Genomic DNA, 22,797 nt, shown 5'->3' with positions numbered 1-22,797 from the left:
TACATGTTATATTACTATTTAAAATAAACTCCTTGTATTTCAATTTAGATCATTATTTTGAGATTTTTAACAAGTACATTTAAAGATCAAGACCCAATTATATATTTTGTTATTTTTGCTTGGATACCAAATCAGTCATGCTTGTGTACATGTTTTTTTTTTTTTTTTTTAAATATTTGAGCACAAAAGTGTGGACACTTTTTTAACTTTTGCTTAAGTATCATATCAACATTTAATTGAGTAGGATTTTAACACAAAACCCAAACTTTCACTCAAGTGTAATGTTTTCTAGAGTTTCTCCACCCCAGGTTATTAATGATAAAGTAAACTTGATGAGATGACATTCCTTAAGATCATGCAGGAATAAAAATAACAACCCAAAATAACGAGGTCTCTTTTTTCACATTTTAATGTAACTACATAGTAGTTGGATATCTACTGGTATACATGGTGTTCAAGACTCAGGACGAACATTTTTAACTCCATGTTATCATAGTGTTACACACACATTACTTTACACTCTTTACAGTGTAACAGCAGTAGTATGGTACAAGACACATATGACAATAAACACAGCATCCTTCTCCCTTTAACATTCAGAGATGGGTTATAAGATATGTCTATGACCATATTTTTCTAGAAATGCCCAAAGCTACAGAACGTAAAACCAGACAAAACAGTTTTCAGTCGCACTTTATTTTACAGTACAGAAGCATAGTTGCAGTAACTTTTTAACTTTTTAATATTCAATTACAAGTAATTTCCTGTACATTCTTTGAATATTGAATTTGAAAGTAAATAGTAACTTATGTGAAAACATCCAGGTGTGTACAGCCGCACTCGATTCCACTTATTAGTACATATTGGGTCATGTGGTTATAAGAAAATCAATGATTGGGTGGTGTGAGATGCGTTTTCTTCCTCTTATACCACAGCAATTTGCTAATGATTACTTTTTTCAAAATTTTATGAATTAAATAATGACATGCCTTACTTTTTTTTATCCATTTATAGTTACATTTTGTGTTGTGTAATTTTCTGGTTATCACATTATAACAGCTATAAAACAATCATTTCTTTACCATCTTAGAATGAATGCATTAATATAAATCTATGATTTGAATTATAGATGGAACTACTGCCAAAGCTGCAGTTATAGAAAATTAATCAACATCTACTGATTTGAGAATTCAATAGAGAACTTTAACACCAAATACTGCTGTACAAACTTTGGAGTTTACACATTGTCATGGTGTACTTTAGTAAATACGCAATATGAAAGGTATGTACCATATGTTACCATGTACCGTGCTTTGAATAAGTATTCACCCCCTTGGTCTTTTTCCACATTTTTTTCAAGTAAGATGATGGGATTAAAACAAATTGGTCAAATAAAACAAACTGTGCAAAAATCCAAAGGGGTGAATACTTATGCACTGTGTTTTCCTATAAAAGTGTCATCTATACAGTAGAATAAAGTGTGATTTAATTTTACATGCAGATCCAGTATTTTTGCAATCATAAATCACTGCATAGAAAGCATCAAAATAATAACAGCACACTGAAGACATCGTTTCTGCTACAGAAGGATATTTGGTTTGGAAATCTTTATGATTTGTCATCACAATATTCCATTTAGCATGACGTCTATAACCCATCTCTGAACATTCTCACACAGATTATCTGACAATGGCGAGCACATATTCTTTAAACAATGTGAAAGATTAGTGGATATTTAAGATGATCAGGCCACAATTTAAATGCTAATACATATACACCGGGTATTGTTAGATATATTGAGTATAACCAATCATCAATATTAGGGAATACAGGGCATACAGCCTACTTTATTTATCATGTAACTCTTAACTCTGTCTAACTCTGGAAATGGAAATGATGGAAATATTGATTATGGTCCCAGACAGTTAGGGTGTTTTAGATGGCATTCAATCTGATGTGGTGCAATCACTGCTGCTTGTTCAAATCCAATAGCTTGGTTGTGTGAGCGCTTAGGAAAGGGTCAATCATTTTGACTCGCTCCAAAAGGAGAGTTGTTAAAGTAAAGTTTCCTTCTCGGGGATGCAGTCACCCAGAATTATATAAGAATATAGTACACTGAACACACTGTCCTGTATTTTTATCTAAGTTTTATCGTATGCATTTATTTTATGCCTTCTGCATTAGTGTGTCAGTAGAAAAGAGCAGATTTTAAATTTATTCTGTTATTATAGAACCTCTTCAACGAACAGAAAAACAGGGTGCTCTACAGCAGATGGTTTTGGCCGCCACAGAGCCCTGATCTCATCATTGTGGAGGCTGTTACCTGCAGATACAGAAGTATGTGTGCAGAAGAGCTAGAAAAGTTCTCCAAGATGCAGAAATAATCAACCAGCTGATTACTTTATAAACCTGCACCATAGTGAATATAACGTAAATTAATGTAGTTTGAAAAGGCAGAAAGTCATCACACAAATATTGCTCAAATTCAAATTTTTTGCAATTTACTGTCCTTTTAATACATTTTTGATATTTGATATCAAAGCCTCATCACCTTAACTTTGTGATAAGATTTTTGTGCACTAATGTGCAATTTGTCTTTTGTGTTTAAAGCCATTTGATTTTCCCCAAGCTGATGGAAAAAAAGTGATTTTACATGTAACCAATCTTTTCTTTTTTTACTGAAATTTTTATTACAATTTTTTTGCATTTTTATGTACATTTCATTTATTTATCACATTTAATGTACCTTAATTTTATATATATAATTTTTAAAAAATATTTTTAAAATCAGTCCGTATCAGAATAATATTTGGTAAATGAAAAGGAGTGTTTGTGTAGGATATCTGAATTGTGTTTTTATTCCTCCAATCATTTATGCCCATTCTCCTCAAAGGTGCTAATAATTCTGGAGTTGACTGCATAACATGGACCACAAGAAGACTTTTTTTAAAACTAAATATTAGTTTTTATTATTCCTTTGCAAAAAAAAATAAAACTCTGAAAATGGTTCACTGTTAGAAAAAATGGTTCCTTGTGGGTTCTTTGGATGGTTAAGGGTTCTAGCTTTTAAAAGAGGCTCTTCATGGAATCTTTTCTGAAAGGAAACACTTTGTTATAGGGTTCTACATACAAATCTACATAAGTGTGATAAAGGGAACCTTTTTGACTGGTAAATGTTTTATTTCTCTGTTATATTGCATTGTATATTTTTATATATTCATGTAATAAACAAATCTATAACTTGGTTATGTATGGGGCAATCATTAAAGGTACCATGTAGAACCCTACATGCAGAGGGCTTCTTTTCAGCAAGAACTCCAACTCGTTTAGGAAGCAAAGAACCCTTAACTATCCAAAGAACCGATTCCTTTTTGGAGAGCGTAGCATCCTTAAGAGTAAATCTGTTTATCTCTCTAAGAGAACATTTAAAGGTTCTATGAAGAACCCTGCAATAGAGCATGTTTTTTTCCCCTCTCAGACAGGGTTTCAACTAGAACCATATTAGGAAGCTAAGAATCCTTAACTAGCCAACCATGACAAGTTCGCTTTACATGTCATTTAGGACAAATCCCAATTCCCAAGTCCATGTTTTCATCTCAAGTCCCAACAGGAAGCTTCCTAACTCACTAAAATGGGTGTCTTAGCGTTAGGATAAACCCAAATGGGGTCTAGCGTAAGTTTTATTTCCTACTGTTTCTATGAAAAACACAATGTTAGCATTCTTTAAATCTTAATTTTTGATGTTTCTCTAATATGGCTCCTGGTTTCTTTCAAACCAATTCAGCAAGATCTTCTGAAATATGGCTTCTTTTGCAGATCTAATTTATGCAGCCAGATTGCTAAACTGATGAGGTTTTGTTTTATTATGTGACTTATGGTTTTAATATACATGTCATACTAATGAGCAGGTGAATGGTGTTGCAGTTTACACAGGACAACAATCAACAGATATACCAATATTTCTTTCTTTCTTTTTTTTTGAGTAAGATGTAAGCAATGACATATCACAGCATGAAAGAAGCGCATTTCTTCTTCCCTTGCCTCCATAACTAACTGAATATCTGGAAGCATCACATTTAAGTTAAATATGCAATATCGCAAATACGTTTAGATATGTCATTTGATTATACATATTCACATGTGTCTGAAAGCAAAAATAAATCTATATTTTTACCACACCTCCAGCTTCTTAAACCATTTAAAACTCTTATTGTCCCTCATTTCTAAGTATCATCTTTGGCAGATCTGGGCATGTCCATTAGGTAAGACCGAGGGCCTGCAGGATGTAGGAGGAAATTTATTTTTAAAGTGCAACATTTGAGCTATCCATTCCTTAAATAGATGTCTCACTACTTTTTATGCTTTTTGTTGATTATTTTAGACCTGTGAACAAAATAGGAAACTACCGAATGGCTTCCTTCCTTCCTTCGACCATAAAATTTTACATTATTTCTATATTCAACCTGCAACTTTTCTTGTATGCAGGCTACAGTTTCTATTAAAACATTCTTAACTAGGCTTTCCATCTTATCCGCACTAATTTGGCACAATAAAATAGCAGCAAGTCTTTTTTTTTCTTTAAGACTATTAATATTATCTTATTATATTATGATACTGATTGTAATCCATTACTGAGGACACCAAAATGTAACAATTGAACCACAAAATTTAAATACTATGGCTAGTTTCCATGTTTCCATGTTTCCATGTTACCCATCCATTGATCCACTGATGGGAATAATCAGCCATTTTTATAGTGCAGGTGTGCCGTGTTGTTCTCATCCAAAGACATCCTCGTTCATGTAGCTGGTGTCTGATTGTTCACACAGTCCAATGCGTGTGGTCCGATTTCTTGATCATTCTTCGCTCTCCTCATCCTCGCCTTTGGTACCTTTGCTCCAGCGCTGGAAGCAGTGCACGGTGGAAGCCAGGAAGAAGCTGGCCATGATGGCCGCCACGGACACAGAGATGCCCGAGAAGATGATGATGAGGAAGTCGGTGAGGGTCAGGGTGATTTGACATTCCCGGAAACTGTCCTGGGAGAGCTGACTGAGAGGCACACGGCGGCCATCGGTGGGCAAAGAGCACTCCATACCATCTATACCTGCGGGAGAACAGAGGTTAATTACACGTTTGGTTTTGCGTAAATAAATAAAGCTGCTAGCTACTGTGATGTGTCAGCGCCGCCATGTTGGATTCAACTGTAAGCCAATGAAGTCTGAAATACAGAGCAAAAAAAGTCCTTTTAAGTAAAAGTATCTTGAATATGATGGAATTTAGGCAAGATTTCATTATGTGTTTACGATAACGCAAATATGGCCCAACAAGTCATCCTGGCGCGTTGTATTCCTCTTATACCATAGCATTTGGTCAATAATCAATTTATTTATTAATTAAAGAATGACATGTCATACATATCTGCAAATGAAGGAAGTCCTATTCTCACTTACAGCAGCTACAAACAGTCATTCCTTCAGCAGGCTCTCTTTGCTCTCTCTCAAAGTGAAAAATGCAACTTATCATGTTACCAAGAAACTGTAAAGCACAACGTCCTCTGTCCTGAAGACTCTTACTGATTGTTCCAAAAAGTGCTGACACTGGAAATTCCTTCTGTTAAATAAGCATCTCCTTACAGAATTCTTACAATATATCAAAAACATTTTTCTTTGCACTTTTTAAAAATTTATTCATTATTAAGTCTTAGATTATGTGACATCCTACATACAAGTACCTGTTTAAGTTGTTACTATAGAAACAATAATGTATTAGAATGAGTGAGTTAATATAAACCTGTGATTTGAATTACAGCAAGCAATTACAACTACGGTCAGAGCTGCTGTTATAGAAAATTAATCAACACCTTCTGACTAATGTGATTCGAGGATTCAACAGCGCTGTAGTATAAAAGAATATAAAGCCTATTAATGCTGTATATAATTCATATATATTTTTTTCTTTTCTATATATTGGAAGTAATTTTGTTATTTTCTAGAACTAAATTCTATCAAAATCTGCAAATAGAATAAGATCACTTTAAGCTTGAAATAGATACAAATGTATAGAAATAGATTTAATTTTAGATTTTTTGTCCTACAAACAACTGACAGTAAATTAAAAGTACAAAATGTCTTCATTGCCTTTGATAAAATTGCGCTCTCAGCATGCTGATCAGATTTCCTGTCACGAATAAGAACACTCAGCTCTTCATTAATATTATGTTATTTAGGAATGGAAGATGACAGAACCCAGAAATAGCCCTGTATTTATGGCAGTGTTGGTGGGGGGAAACCTTGACCAGTGCTAGAGAGTGACTATAAATCTGACAGGGAGAAAGTGCTCTTGAATTCTAATTAGCTCTAAAACAAATGTCGCTGTTCGCCTTAATGTCTCTGCTCTGTCACTCCAAAAGACTATTATAAAAGATGTCAATGGCTTTGCAGGCTTATTCTGCTTCCTGCCACAGTGGATTTCCATGTTTAGATCATGTGATGGTGCCTCACTGTCCTCCTCAAAGTCAACATCTTTGGTGAGGCCTCGAGTCTTCCAGTGTGTATTTGGAACAGTGTTTGTGTTTTAGTGCTATAGTTCAATAGCTAAATAGTGAAAAAAATATAGCAAAAATGTTATTCAAGGGAACCGCCGGTGCATGCTTGGTTCTTAATGGAAATAAGCTGATTTGATTGGATCTCACAACACAACTAACCACACTTTTTGATATGTATTGATGTAAGGTAACTCTGTCCCCAATAATACCAATAATATACAAAGCTTTATTTTTGCACTTGGCCATGATCATGCAAATAGTAGATAGACAGTAGATATTTATCTATATACAAACTTATTTATATAAATGTTAATTCTGTAACAGGGTTTTAATTCCCATGCGTTCAACCAGCAGTGTTTTTTGGTCATACATTGCTCTACAGTGGATGCTCCTAGCTTAATTTACTGCTGTTTCCACTCACACTGGTAGCACCATAGCACCTAGCTAATGCGATATAGCCATCTCCGAAAAAAAAAGAAAAGAAATTTGGCTCCGTTATGTTGTATGGAGGCATTTATTTTGAGAAGTAGTAGAAGTATCACTGCAAAGTTCTTCTGATTCATCACCTTTATCCTTTGATGAAACATTTTTATCCAGATGGGAGTGGTCTCTTCTAGGATGACTCCGCCCCATCCACAGAGCATGAAGACCCATTGAATGGTCTGATGAGGATGAAAATGATGTAAATCATATGCTATGACCATCACACTCCCAGATCTCCATGGTATTGAACACTTTTAGGAGATTTTGGATTGATGGGCTAGACAGTGCTCTCCACCACCATCATCAAAATACCAATCAAGGGAATATTTTTTGGAAAAAATGAAGTGAAATCACTCAAGTACATTTCACTGAAGAAACAGCTTACTAAGACAAGTTAATTTTTCGCACCAAACCACCACAAACAAGATATTTTCCAAATTAAAAGGAAACATCTTGCTGATTTTGACTATGAACATATATCAAATATGTTCTTGCAAAAAATAAAAATTTTGGAGGGTCATCACTTATTTATAGAACAAGCCAAAACAAAATTTTGCTCTTTGCATTGTTTTGTCTACTTGATGGACTCTAGGTCTTTGATATGCACAAAATGGATAAATGAAACACTTCATAGCAACCCAGTGAATTTCACCAGCTGGTTCAGAAGCTGTCAATAGAAACGAATATCTGATAGGAACCAAAAATACAGATAATCTTACACAATGGGTGAAAAAGAACTTGTCACACCATCTACTCCACCCTCTTTGCTTCATCTCCTGTCATAGATCAACAGAACCTAAGAATAAGATTACTATATGAGACTCCTGTTCACAAGGTCAAAATGTTATTACCAAAATTGCATGCTAATCATCTTGCGAAACCCCAAAGTTTACCCTAGGTTCACACTAGCATGCAACAAGTCACATGTGTCGCTTGTAGTTTGTTGCACATTTTGTCTCTTGTCCAGTGTTTTTTTTCAGTTCCAATAAGAAATAATAATAGCCAAAATATGTAACCTACAACTAATTCATTAAACCCAACGTAAATAAAACACAAATCAGTTAGGTTGATTGTTGGGTTTACATGCTACGATTCACACTAGCTTTTTTTTCAGATTAGCAGTGCAAGCAAAATATATTAGCTGTGTAGATACACTCAGACGCACCATCGATCTCTGTTGTGTCGTTCTAAGCTTTATTTTCCTCTATAATGTCTCTTTTTAAGTTTTTATTCCATTTTCGATTGTCAAACAGTAAATGGGAACTAGTTGCAGATAGGAAATCAAAGTTCTGAGTGGGGAACTGAAGAAATGTCGAACGACACACGCCACAGGATTGGTCCAAGGAATCATTCAAGCCAGTTTGGATTTGTCACTTTTGCATCAAATTGAGAAAACCTCAATTTAAATGTTGCCATCACTTGCTGCTGTCTCTGAAATAGTGACTCAGTGTCATGCATGAACAATTGCTGTCACTTTGGCTCTTGCGAGTGTGAATGCAGGGTTACGATCACTGCTATGGAATTTTTGAGACATCACCAAAATTCTGTAGAGACATTTGGATCACCTACATAAAAGAATAAAGTGCCGAGGCAGATGGTAATTACACTTTGCTAAATGTCAGCAGAGCTTTTATCAGCAATAGCTCTAATGAGATCCGTGGGGAGCTTGAAACATTTCATTTCTCCTGTATTTTATAAAGTTGTAACTTCTCGATCACTAAAGTCTGGCCTTAATGATGTCGTCTGCACATTTAAGAGTAGTTCGTAAGACAGCATGACTCGTGTGATGGGCTATACTTAAGCATCAACCAAACTCACAGGAGGCAAAAGAGATAAATGGTTTCTATTTATATTCCCAGAGTTCTCTCAGGCCCAGACTCATCTCCCTTTACTATATTAAAGCAGTGGTCTTTGTTTTGTTTTTTTTTGTTTTTTTTTTAAGGGGGGGTGGAGGTGTTCGTTCTGTCTATGTGCCTTCAAGCTGTCTCTGAAAGCTGAATAATGCATTTGTGAATACAACATTCCTCTAACGTTAACTTTTTAATGTATGGCTGAGGGTTTATTTGGGTCATTAACACCCTGCTTTGCTTTCATTGTTCTAATGGTGTCATGCATCCATTCATTTCTGGATGGGAGGATATTTTTGACCTCCATGGATTATGATCTGAAAATGGTAGCTCTGTGATTTATTTTGGGCAGTGAAGTCTGGAAAGCTATATGTAACCTACGATATCACAAAATGAGCAGTAAAGTCATGACTTCACGAAGCACAAGTCATATATCAGCTCTCAAGGGCAGGTCTGAGATCAGTTCAAGGCAAAATATAAGGATGTACACATTTAGAATCAAAATGCATTTGTAAATCTGACATTTTTATATAATAAAGATTTTTTTATATAGTTTAAGAATGTAAGATGTCTTGTGTGGTTTAGTATACCATGTATATATACACACACGCTATAGATACAGTATATCAGACAGATGATGTAATCAATCTCTCCATTTCTTTCACAGAAGAAAGTGGAGCAGCTAATATTATTCAGCACACAGGAAAGTTTCTAATTTGGAAGTCTAATTGAGATCTAACAAGTGCTGAGTGAACAGTTATCTAATTCTGAAGCACGCTGGAAATAGTTTGAGTCGTTTATATTTTACTGTATTTTAGTATTTTGAAGAGAACTCCAGCAGAATTATTCCTGTTGTAAGTGTTCAAACTCCATCTGCGTCACTGGCTGCTGGACATCCACTGGGATCAGCTATAGAAAGGCGCTTTCTAAAAAAGTGTTGATTTTCTGGCAGAAGCTTTCTAGTGATGTGTACTTTGTTCATTTTCACAGCTCAAATACAAACAGACAAAATGAGCGAGTCTTGATCACAAATATATAAATCCCATTGTGTTTGCACCCTCAACAACACTCAATGGCAGCAAAGTTTTTAGATTTTCTTTATAACACAGTCTGTCTTGCCTCTGTTTAGATACAGCTGAGATTTTAAAGAAAGAGAGACTGACTTCACCCAGCAGTGGGTCCATAATGAGTCATCCAGCATGCCGTCGTTCTGCCCTTTTCCAAAACTCACACAAAGGACAGAGATAAAGGGCAGGAACAGAAACATTACTCCCTCGTGTACATCTGTGTCACTCTGAAAAATCCAGGTTTTTAATGTCAAACCTACTGTAAGGAATATCTTTTGTATCCACAGATGTAGAGTTGATCACTCCCCTGGCTGAAGAGGACAAGTCATCTTGAAAAAGACAAAGCTACTCTATCATCTGTACCTGTGTGAAGGTTATGTCAGGCTCGAGTTAATGAGATGAAGCGATCAAGCACGTTCGTTGGAGAGACTCTCATCATGGCGGGCCAGGAGAAGCCGAACAGACGGCCAGGTTCCCCCATGTGTCACTACTTGATGGATTGCAGTCAGTATAAGCAGGGAAGTAAAGACAGATGGATAGGTAGATAAGTTTTTAAAAAAGCTATTAGAGCAAAATTATGTAGAAACACAACTGCATTTTCAGAATATGTACGTTCCACCCAATGAATGCACAGCTGATAGTATAGAAAATATAGGCACCCTCCAAGAAAATAAACCATTACGCCTGACCATTTCAGAATCAAACACCATGCCCATAACAAGAAGCTGTTTGGAAGAATTGCATGAAATTAGCCTTTCCTGAAAACAAGCTGGAAAAGGAAGCTCCTCAAATTCCCTAAGCTTCATTAGAGTTCAATGTGTTGTCAAAACAGTTAGCAAGAAATGCTGGCAAAAAAGCAAACTACATCCATTAAAATCCCCCAAATCCAATTAAAATATGGCAGTGGATGCTTTTTGACCATTTAGCAGGTGATTGTTCAGGGTGATGGTATGGTACCATGAATGCATAATACCAGGATATTTTAACCGAAAACCAGGTTGCTTCTCAGTTTTGCTAAAAACATTAGTCTCTAGATTTTAACAGTGTTGAAATCTAGTGGTTTGAAAAGGACATCCATGTGTGCAAACCCCAGAATATAAAGGAGTTTAACCTCCATGTTCTGCAAAGAGGAAAATCCAAAAATCTTCTAGGAGTGTTTCCACAATTGTTAGACATTACAGGAAGAAGCTCACTGCCGTTATTCTCTCAAAATATTAATGGCATTTGGTGCTAATACTTTTGAAAACAGTATTTTGCATTACTATTACTACTACACAAAGAAAACATTTTTTTTTTATTGTTTAAAGCAGAACCTTACATAAGGCTTTTCATAAATGGTGCAAATACTTTTAGTCCAGGAATTCTGGACTAATGGCTTTATAACATTCATTTTAAGAAAAAGTATTGAAATGTAAAAATAAACATTTTTGATCTGTCACAGCCTCAGCTCTGTGTGGATTAAACCATTAAACAGACAGGGGGAGGACGGGGGGGGGTTGCTCGTGTAGGCAGAATATTAAATCAGAGTATAAACCCACGGAAGGGTGGGAGAGGAGACGCTCACGTGTCCTACTCACAATGTGAGAGTGTGACGGCAGCGTGACTCACATGCATCAGGAGGGGTTTCCCTCATGCAGGGGATTGACATCACCGTCACATGTCATTTTCTCAAACACAGCAGCTATACGCAAACACGCACACACACCATGCTGCACGCATGCACTTACAGTGTGGAGTTGTGTGTAAATAAACACACGCAGAAACAACAATCAGCTGTAAAGCATGGCTTATGATTAATTTTTTTTACTGGAAAATACAAAAATAAAAATAATTTTAAAAAATGCATCTACCAGCAACAGAATTTATAAGCAGAGTATTACAGTATCACTTTTCATTGTAATATATACAGCCAACTAAATAATTATTGGCACCCTTAATGGAGGAAAAAAAATATTTGGATTGCATGTAGCACTATTTTAAGCAATACAATATATATTTTCTGCAAAACCGTGATTTCCAAATTATTGGTGCCCCTACAAACTTACTATAATGTCTAGAATTGAAATGATTGACAGACATTAGATTTTATTTCTAATTAGTGCCTTTTTTGTTAGAGGAAACTGGTCTGTCCATCCAAACTGGTCTGTCCATGAGTAGAAAATTCAGGTTTACCTTTTACAGTAATTTGCATTTCCATGAAGGCTGCCAATAATTATGGAGTTAACTGTAAAACAAATAGTAATCATAAGTGATTTGAGCTTAAAAAAAATGGAGCTGTTTTTAATACATTGTATTTTTAAATATTTTTTTTGTAGTACACTGGTTTCAAAATTATTGGCATCCTTACAATTAATATATGGTCATATGTGGATATCCCTGGAGAGAAAAAAAGCTTTCCTTTGAAATATTTTCCAGAGATAGCAATGAATTTACCAGAAATTTTAATATAATTTGTTAGAGGAAACAGGTTCTAAATCTGATAACACAGAATATTTGAATTGTGTGTTGAAGGGTGCCATTAATTCTGTATTTCAAATATGGCTTTTTGTAAACCTCTTCCATGAAGTAGTCTTGCTGTGGCACATTACTGGCACATTCTGATTGCTGTAAATGAAATAATCAGTGGATGGTAATTGGATAAGCCTCCATAGAGAAATAAACACAGTGACCCTGTCACATGAACCGTTTTTTCATGCATGCCTGGGCCTGTGTGCAGTCTGGCTCACAGAACCACAGAGGAGCTGTGACGCAGGAGCTCAGCCTGTTCAATCTCCCTCATGAGTGTGAAGCTACAGTTTAATGATCAAACATCAAACTGGTGGCTTTTGATTTCCATCCTGATCTGAAGCACATGGTATTGGTTCTAAACTTGCGCTAGTCCAGTATCTGACCAGCGCAGGGCTGTTGTTGGCCGAGAGACAAGGACTGCTCCGAATTATACATGTGGTTTGTCCGCGTTTAACCTGAACACACGGCAGACAGCAGCGGATCATGTTTACACACTTTTTCCCATTAAAAGATTCATGGCAGTGGCTAGTGCTAAACTGGAGGCCACTTGGGGCTGTTTATCACCAAACTAGCTCAGTGGATAAGCTGCACAGGCCTTAGTTGTGCATCAAATTCTTTACAGACCTGAAGTCTTCCAGGATGTGACAACATGAACATGGGATAAATAAAAGCTTATATGGATTTTATTGTATAATTCTACATTTTACAATTGGCTCTAGTTCCATGCAGGTGACATAGTAATATCATATAATACAAACATGTTGCTTATTTAATTGGACACAAGCCAAATTTCCATTTTCCAACTCAGTTTGGTCTAATATTGTGCTAATTTTACCACTCACCTCTTTCAGCACAAGTTTCACCCAAATACAACTGACTGTTTTATATTCTCCCTACACCACAGCTCTGCTGAATGCTTGATTCTGATTATTCAGAAGGTTTTGATTAATGTTCTATAACAGCAGCTCTGTTTTGGCTGTAATTCAACTCACAGGCTTATACTAATGCACTCATTCTAATATCTTATTCATTCTATAGTAACAACTCTATCTCAGATGCATAGACCACAATATTCCAAGACTAATAAGAAAGAGATTATAAATATGTTATTAAACAAAGAAAAATTTATACTTGTTGATAAGGTGAAGTATTCTCTAAGGAGATGTTTATTTTTCATATGGAAGAAGTCTCCAGAATCAGTTCTTTATATCACTCAGTAGGTTTTCCACCACAGGAAAGTCTTCAGGACAGTTTGCATTTTTTCAGTTTTTTGGTAACAAGAATCTTGGTGGCTATTGTTTTGTTTTACTAATTTTACAACATTAAAAGAGAGAGGCTGGTGAGGGAACGAATGTTTATAGCTGCTATAACAGAAGTGATAACAGGAACTAACACTTTTGTGGGCATTAAACATAACTATATCCTGTATGGATAAAATATAACTTGTTATTCATTAATAACCTAAAGAATTGTAACCATTGGCAATTGGCTGTGGTGTAAGAGGAATAATATTCTTCGGCACATACTGTTATAGGAATCAGGCTACAACAAACAACACCGTCGCTGATTTTGCCATAACCACACCCCCAGTCATCTGTTAGTCCTTAAATAGCACATAAGAAAACTCGGGTGTGAATAGATGATATAATAAGATAGACAACATTTATTCCAAGTTCTGTCAGTCAGCTGATTACTTCTACTACAAAAATATTTATAAAGTTTCTAATTTGATATTTTGGTAGCTAGATATTAGCAAGTAGGCTAACATTTGAGATTTTTGGGTTTATAGCTGTTAATGCTTTTCAACATTCATGGTTTGCATGATCAGTGCAATTTTAGGTGCAGGCTTCGTGCTCATTTGAGATGAGCACTGTTGGACCCTTGAGCAAGGCCGTTAACCTGCTCTGCTCCAGGGGCATTGCATCATGGCTGACCCTGCGCTCTGACCCCAGATTCCAATCAAGCTGGAATATGCAAAGAAAAGAATTTCACTGTGCTGCAATGTATATGTGACAAATAAAGGCTACTTCTATTTATCTACAATGATGTTTTTGAAGCAGTTTAATTCACCTTAGTATTTCATGTTTAAATGGAAAGTTCTACTTAATATACCTAATTTGGAAACCAGTACTAGGGTTTCATCTTTATAGCAGAATACCATTGGACATGGATAATATTTTTTGGAACATCTGATCCTACTACAAATAGTACACATAGTTAGAGATATTTTTAATCCATTAATCCTGGATTCTGCATGCACATGCTGCATAGAGAACAGAAGCATGGTGTGTGGGTGTGTGTGTATGTATGTATATGAGTGAGTGAATGAGCACAGACCCATACAGACCCAGTTAAGCACCATAAAGCAGACCCAGATACAGTACAGTGTGGGTCACGACCACTATTGCTCTACAGTCTGAGAAGACTTGCAAGAGATAATGCAGAGATCCTTATTTTTTTAAATGAGCAAACATCTGCCATGCATGACTGGTGGTCAACCTCGTCACATGGTAAAATCCATCATAAACACACACTTGTAATTATACTGTCATGATGGGTGTCCATTGGCTATAATTAAATAATGCACATATACCTACTTTTTGCTTGATTTTATTATTGAAGGAATCAATTACATCTTCATACAGATGTAGCATTGATGCAAAGGCAAAACAGCTTTCGTCTTCTGTGCAGGAGCGTGTCTAGATGGAGACCTGGGATGGTACCTGACCAGAAGGAACTTTGGTTGCCCACCATAGGTGCCCACCCTCCTGAAACTGGCAGCTCATAGATTTATTATATAAGTTATAAAAGTGATGCTGTGTCCAGTTGCACAAAATGTGTCATTGCCGCTGGTGGGCATTTATGTGGATTTAGTAATAGTGAATTAAAAGCCTTCCCCTTTGTGAAGTAATTTGCTGATTGGGTAAATGCAATATGGCTACTCATCTGCATAAAGTTGAACATCGCTGAAATTTTCCAGCTGAACAAAGAGACTGACCACAAATCCAACAGTGTATGCCACTGATGAATACAAAGCAGGAGACCTGCAATTGGACATGTACCATAAGCCATAAAACCCTAATAAGGCATTAAATTTAATATCATTGTTGGACCATAAATTGGGCCCACACATATTCTTATGAAATCTGTTCACTCACAGCTATTCGTCTAGGCTGTGTGTCCTAAGAACATCATTACCACATCATTGTATTCCAGCCAAAGAAAGCAGAGCCATCATTCTAGGTGCTGAATCTATACTATGCGTAATAAAATTACTAGCACAAGATTGTTGGTAATCAGAATGGAAACAATTTTCACTGCAGATTATGATGGATATCTTAGTTAGCAATGTTATGTAACCATGTCATATTACTTCATATTATTCTTTCATGTTCAGTAACTGCTTTATCCTGGTCAGGGATACGAGGTGGGAGAATACACCCTGGATGGGATAGCAATCCATCACTGGGGCAATTTTTTGGTTTTTTGCCATATTCTTTGGGAATTGGGAAGACACCTGAGAAACCAAAGGAAACACAGATACAGGGAGAACATGTGAAACTTCACACAGACACTAACAGCCTGGGATCAAACTGGGAAACCTACAGCTGTGAGGCGACAGCACTACTCACTGTACCATGTCACCTCTTATACTAATATACTAATGTGAAATCTAAATTCAGTATTCATCATTGACCCATGCCTAATTATCCCTCTTTTCAAAACTGTAAATATGAGATGTCATTCATTGGCATGTAAGAAATTTCAAATCCTGATGCTGAACTGAGTGGTTTGAAAGAGAAGCGTGTTTAAATCAGGTACATTAATTGACCTGTTCTTTTACAACAATAAATTATGTCAGTAATTCCGCCAAGAGAATCAAGTTACCATGAAGGAACAATTGAGTTTTGACATCACCTGTAGTACATAACTACATAAGTGTTGGTTTACTGTAAGATAATACCATGTAATTATGATTAAGGACAATTTCCTGCTTATTCCTGGAATAAGCTTTATCATGACAGAAACTAGCTGTAATACACACACTAACATCGCACAGCATGTAATAGCTCATAACTCTATGTATAAACCTTCTTTCCTAGCATTTCTCTTTATTCCGGGGAATATTATAGAAGAATCATCGATTTGCTCTAGACAGAAAATCCATCCTTGTGTTTAAAGGCATAGTCCATCATGTACAGCGAGTCAGCTCATGTCTAATGGAAAATGAGCAGTTTTCTGAGATGAGCTATCTGAAGTTCAGACTGTATCTCAACTGTTGAGTTCAAGAGGGTAATAAACCCTTCCAGGGGCATGAGGGCCAGCGTCATTTTGATTTAAAACTCCATCATCCTCAATGCAAAATGCAGTACACACACACACACACACACACAGGTGTTTTTTAATACATGAAATAAGAGATAACTGGGCCAATATAACAAACTCTTTTCTACATTTAAAAAAAAGCAAGTATTTAGCAATATTTATACATTCATAGAAAGACACCCTTGAGCTGGTCAGGGCAAAACTTCTTTACATACTATTTATGTTTTGGATTCTTGCAGGAAACACCCACATGTAATTTTTCACTTGGATCTTTCTCTACTGTAAAATAAAACTGTATTTCCTCTCAGAAGTCATGGGGTGTGCTAACTTTCACTCACCTGCATGGATACATGTAAAAACAAAAGTTATCTATCCACATTTATATTATGTTTTATAAAAATATAATTTTTATATAACATTGGAAAAATGTTTCTAGTGAGCATGTTCATGCTACTTTAAACCAGAGAGGCAAGCAATAAGCCGAAGCAGTAAATTTTGTAGAATGTAGAATTTTTAAAATATCAATAACATGATCCATTTCAGTTTACAGAATTGTTGGCTAAAGTGGAAAATGATCTACTGCTGCCTTGGATTGGTACTGCTAGACTTTGTCACTATAGACCATAGTGTTTTAATGGACAGACTTGAAAAGTGGCTCATTTTATTTGATCATTACCAGTTACAAAACAGCATCTACAGCAACTGTTGCATTAATACATTTTGTATGTGTTGGAGCTGGATCACCTAACAATGATGGGGTCTGTTATAAACCGAAAGAATTAGTCTTTTCGAAAATGTCTAGCTTCTGCTTTTTGGTGGTTCATAATGCTGCCTCAGTGTAGATAGGAAAAACCATTCAAACATGTTTTCAAATACACCTTAGGAGTATGAAGAAGGCCCGAGTCAGGGATCCCCCTAAAAAAAATCAGTCTTTTGCTGTATCTTCAAACAAATTCTAGCTCCTGACAAATCATCCTTGCTTTTGTGGCCTGTTCACCTTTAGGAAACCCTTTCAGAAGACGTCCCAGAGTCCTTCTCCCACCTCCCGTCCTATTTGTGCATGTTTGGAAAGGTCACTCTGGTTTATTCCATTCATGACCAGCCAGAGTTCGGCCTTCCCCTAAGTCATGAGAAGCCAGTGATGCAGAAAAAAGCGGTGAGGTGAGATGCAGTTCCTAAGTGAATCTGGGAGAACAGACATGCTGGGCCAGTTGGCATGTACGCCAAAGGCATGGCTCTGTTCACAGCTCCTGGTCTGCTGCTGCTGCTGCTGCTGCTGCTTATGTATGAGCCTCATTTTCTCTATTGCTCCATGTAATACCCATTCATTAGACTGCAGTAACTAAACATCCATGGTGAATGCATTTGCAACCCCTAACTGGTAGCATTCTGCCAATTTACCAGATGCTAACAGGAGCTCTCCTTGTCACTACACTGAATATTCCCTTGCCCAGCCCTCGGCTCAAAACTCTCTAGGAAGTATCAAAGACAGCACAAGGTCATGCTCATGTGTAAACATGCTGCGAGGCTGGCTTGTTAAAAGAGTGTACTCCCAGTACCAGATCTACACTGTTTGCTTATCTGATACTATATTTATAAAGTAATCTACTGTATTTTCATTCACTCTAAAAGGAAAAGTCATTCTGGAAAATAGTCCTTGAGACTTGGTCGTCAGAAAGTCAGCCTCTGAGTGAGCACAGTAAACATCTGCCCCTTGATGAGAAATGACCTTGGCTGAGAGAATGTGACAGCTGGGACCATTAAATTTCATTTATTTATTTTCCAACTTGTACTTTTGTCATTTCAATCTTCGAATGGTCTTATTTGGATGACTTCTGCTTAGAAGAACATATTGATGGTTTGTATTGCAAGTAAGTGCATTTATCTAGCAGTCTTTTTGTCATTCACTACATGATTTTTCATTATCTGGTATCAGTGATTAATTGTTGGTAGATAGTAATTACTCTGCTTGTATTCTGCTCACTGGTTCACATCTCCACATAATCAGATTTTGTGGTTCTGTAACTCAATTCATCTTCATCTCTTAGAATTACCAATTCTTGCATCTGGGCAAAGCATTAGTCCAGTGCTTGTACATAAAAAAAGGTTTTCATTTCCTAGTGATTCAAGAGCAGATTCTGATATATGCTTTGTTTTTACTCCTTGTACATTAAACAATGAAATTATAGAAAAGATTTGGGTCATGTATGAATCTAGACAAAGGTAATATTCCTTTACTGGGGTTTTCTCTGTAAAAAGTTGAGTTTATATAACTTTTTGTAAAACGTCTTGTGCTCTGATGCCACCAAGAGCATGAATTTCTCCCACAACTAAGGGAAAACTACAACGTAGCCAATGTATTTGTCTTAAAACCAATTTCTGAAATAAGGAAGTTTGGGAAAATGTCCCATCCAGGGTGTTTTCCCATGTTTCCCATGTCTCTCCCATTTTTACAGTTCCGCAATCACCTTTCATGTTATTTAGTTGAGAACATGGTTTAAAATCAAAAACCAAGACTTGAAATGCAAAAACTAAAACCTTTTGTTTTCATTGTTTTTCTATAGTTCATTTTACTTTGTTTTCCTGAATGCAGCATGTGACACAAATACTTCTATTCCCTATGCATAAATGAAAAAACTTCCTACTTGGCTAACTATAAGTACTGTATTGGTAGAAGTACAGTCAGAGAGCATCTTTGTGTGGTTAACATGCTTACATCATCGTGTTCACTGGCCAGTGATGTAAAAGTGGGGACGTTACAACAGGTTGTTAAAGTTGCTTCTTAAAATTATAAATAAATAAATAATCAAATTGGACTGTCACGCCAGCAGTCTCTCCAAATAAGTGCCTCCATTACCACAATCTATTATGCAGCTCACCCAAGCAGAAACACAATTCCAAGGCTTGACAGCTTTTCAGCAAAAGAGATTTCTGGAAAAAAATATATAAGTAGCGTGCATATAACTGGCTAACTCCAGGCTAGACCTGGAGGGGAAAAGCAGTTGCTTGGCATGAATGTCGAAAGTATGACGTAGTCAGAGCACATCCCCATGTGGAGTGGAATGCTAAATATGGGATGGGCTGAGAATAAGGGAAGCATGCTGTACCCATAGGAGCCTGACAACATGCCTCACCAGGCTGGAAAACTGCCCTAGATTATGTGTCATTATTCTGGAACTTCCTTCATGTTGGGTGTTGAAATAAATTTAGACCTTAGGAAGGCTTCCCTGTTTTAATTGAGTTACTATAAATAGCAAAGCGTTGACTGAAAATATGGAATCCTTCAGTAAATATTGTTTAAAGCATAGATGAGAACATGTATCGTTTCACAGAATCTCAAGAACTTACCATTTGGAAGCTTGTGGCTGTTCTCAACTAGCCAAGCAAAAAGGTTAGCAAAGTTGCAATTGCACACCCAAGGGTTGCCCTCTAACCTGACGACCCGCAGAGAAGGCAGCTGGCTCAGCGCACCAACCTGGAGACTGGAAAGGGCATTGCGCTCCAGTTCAAGTTCTCGTAGTGAGGTCAAGCCCCTGAAGGCGTCCTCATTGACCATACTCAGGTGAGGGTTGTTGCCCAAGCGCAACTTGATGAGGCTCCGTGACTCACCAAATGTTCCTTTCGGGATCTCAGTCAAGTTGTTGCTGCCCAAGTCCAAGAAAACTAGCCTGGAGGAGGTGCTCAAGGTTCCTGGCTCAATGTGTGAGAGCGAATTGTTCCGGAGATCCAGATACACTAAGTCACTGTAGAGCACGAGAAAGTCAGAGGGAATGCGAGGGATCCAGTTGTTGGACAGCAACAACCTGCGCACATCCAGCGGGATCTCGTCTGGGAGGCGAGTGAGTCCTCGACCGCTACAATCCACCGTGTGAGGGTCCGGGCACTTGCAGGTGGCTGGACAGTTTTCTCCTCGTGTCAGCAAGGCAAATGAGATAAAGGCAAGGAGAGGATGGACCCGGCAGACACATGGCAACATGGTCAAGTGGGTGTGAAGATAGAGAAGGGAATAGAGGGTAAGGGGCAATTGAGGGGAAAGGGGAGGGTCAGGGTCAAAGGGCAGGAATTTAGGAGAGGGAAGGGGAAGGGGAAAGCACAAGGAGAGAGAGGAATCAAAGCCTGCATGGAAGCATCCTGCTGTCCTGGCGATGAAATGTTAAAAAAGGTCTTGCCTTGAGAAGCAAGTGAGAGATGTGCAGGCTGTTTTTCCAAGGGACCATAGAGGAAGCAGCTGTAGAGAGAATACTAGGCTACTGGCTTTGATGAGTGAAGGGAGGAGAGAAACTGTGGGAGGGAGTGAGAGAGCGAAAGCGAGAAAGAGAAAGGGGAGGGGAAGTGAACAGAGTGTAGTATAAGGGGAATTTTAAGGCAAGCCAAGAGGTAAATGAAAGGGTTCTTTTCGTCGTCTTCTCCCTCATTTAACCACCGTCGATCATGCATGGCAAACAGACACAAAAGGATCCAGCTCATGTTGTCTCCAGCATGCAATCGCTCAGTCCTTCCATTTGTCAACCAGCATCACCCCCCAGGACTGATTGAGCGTCTATCAGCGTGAGCTTAAGCACCTCAGAGCCAAGCGTCACGAAGCGGTCACGATCCTAACAGGAGAATTCCCCCAGTCATATGCTGTAGTCCACCTTTCACTCAGTCTTCTGCGTGGTGTGAATTGAGTTTCAGCCAATAATTTGCAACACAGATTTGCAGCTCCGTTGCTATGGCGCATCCACGAAGAAATCCTCTGCATACAGATTGCACTTGGAGAAATCGGTGTGCTGCTCAGCTGCTGTGCTTTTGTTTTGCTGCCCTCTTCTCCACGGTTATGATAACTGGATGAGTGAAGCATGCAGTCAACATATGATGTCACTTCCTTGTGAAAGGACATGCCAATAATTTTCTGTCAAAAGATTCCTTAATGCATGTCATTGCATTGTATTGTATTACTGTAGTATGAATACATTCCTCAAGTAATCTTAAACTAAAAATTTATCTCAAAATAAAAATCTAACAGTATAAGATGTCAGGAACAAATAGGATTTTGCAGTGTTCTTATTAATGTCAGCCAGTTATTCATCATGTTTAAACCAAAAAAATCTCTTAATCCAGCTGTGCTGCTCTGCTAATGTTGTGAGCAAATCTTTCTTCTCCTGTGACCTAACTCGTGCTTCTAACAGAAAGCATTTAGTTGAAATCATTACAAATAAATTGTTGACATTACAGTCTTATGAGTTTGTGAGCTTATATCTTATATGATTCACACTGTAAAAAAAAAAAAAAAAAAAACTGTTACACTTTATATTATGCCTGTTACACTTTGTGTGCATAATGATTTAAAATGGAATGGTTCAGTCTGTAGATAATAAATGTAAAAAAAATAATAATAATGTAAAATTGTGACATTGTACATTTTTTTTGCAACATTACATGCATCAACAATTTATCTGCTAACATTAAACTTGAATTTTTTTTTTAAATATATTTCCAATAATACCATTTCCATTGACCCAGCAAACAGTTCGAATCACTGAAATACAGTATATTTAATTCAATCGTGAGCTCAGATTAATGTTTATATGGAGTTTTGCATGTTCTCCCTTTATTTACATGGGTTTACTCTGGGTTCTCCAGTTTCCTTCCACTGTCCAAAAAAAAAATTCAAGTAGGTGGATTGGTTACAGCAAATTGCCCCCACCTATGAAGGACTGTGTGAATGTATGTATGCTTGGGGCCCTGCGGAGGACCGGCATCCCATCCAGGCTGGCTCTGAATCCAGGTCCTCAACACTGACCAGGAAGAGTTTACTGAATGAATCACATGGATGGAAAGTAGGCTAGTGTTTTCTAGCTGGCTAAAACACCAAATGAATGCATTTAACAAAAACTTGTAAAGTAATTGCACAAATTGTATATTGTCATAACAGACCTGTTGTAAGAAACCACATTTGATTTAGCAACAAGCTAACTATCTTCAGATAGTGTAATAGCATGAGAAAACACAGTGGCAGTTATGTAGGTTACTTTAAGTACCT

General features: G+C 37.1%; 1 protein-coding gene across 1 annotated transcript; it reads right to left on the bottom strand.

The window, feature by feature from the left end:
• Nucleotides 1-324: 324 nt before the first annotated feature.
• Nucleotides 325-21,683, bottom strand: lrrc38b (leucine rich repeat containing 38b). Its single transcript, XM_026932831.3, has 2 exons — nt 20,124-21,683; nt 325-5,104 (listed from the first exon to the last, which is right to left on the bottom strand). Exons 1-2 carry the CDS (start codon nt 20,749-20,751, stop codon nt 4,857-4,859), a joined length of 876 nt encoding a protein of 291 aa, XP_026788632.1. The 5' UTR covers nt 20,752-21,683; the 3' UTR covers nt 325-4,856.
• Between the last annotated feature and the right edge of the window lie 1,114 nt (nt 21,684-22,797).

This window comes from Pangasianodon hypophthalmus, chromosome 20 (assembly GCF_027358585.1).
Source record: "Pangasianodon hypophthalmus isolate fPanHyp1 chromosome 20, fPanHyp1.pri, whole genome shotgun sequence".
NCBI classification, from domain to species: Eukaryota; Metazoa; Chordata; class Actinopteri; order Siluriformes; family Pangasiidae; genus Pangasianodon; species Pangasianodon hypophthalmus.
Note: the sequence above shows the minus strand (reverse complement) of the source record. Positions and strands in the feature narration are given on the sequence as shown.

Bases quoted from the DNA above. Each gene is read 5' to 3' on its own strand.
- lrrc38b (XM_026932831.3), bottom strand. From the start codon at position 20,751: ATGTTGCCATGTGTCTGCCGGGTCCATCCTCTCCTTGCCTTTATCTCA. The intron at 5,105-20,123 runs GTAAGTTCTTGA...GTTCTCCCGCAG, and splicing joins CAGCCACAAGCTTCCAAATG to GTATAGATGGTATGGAGTGC.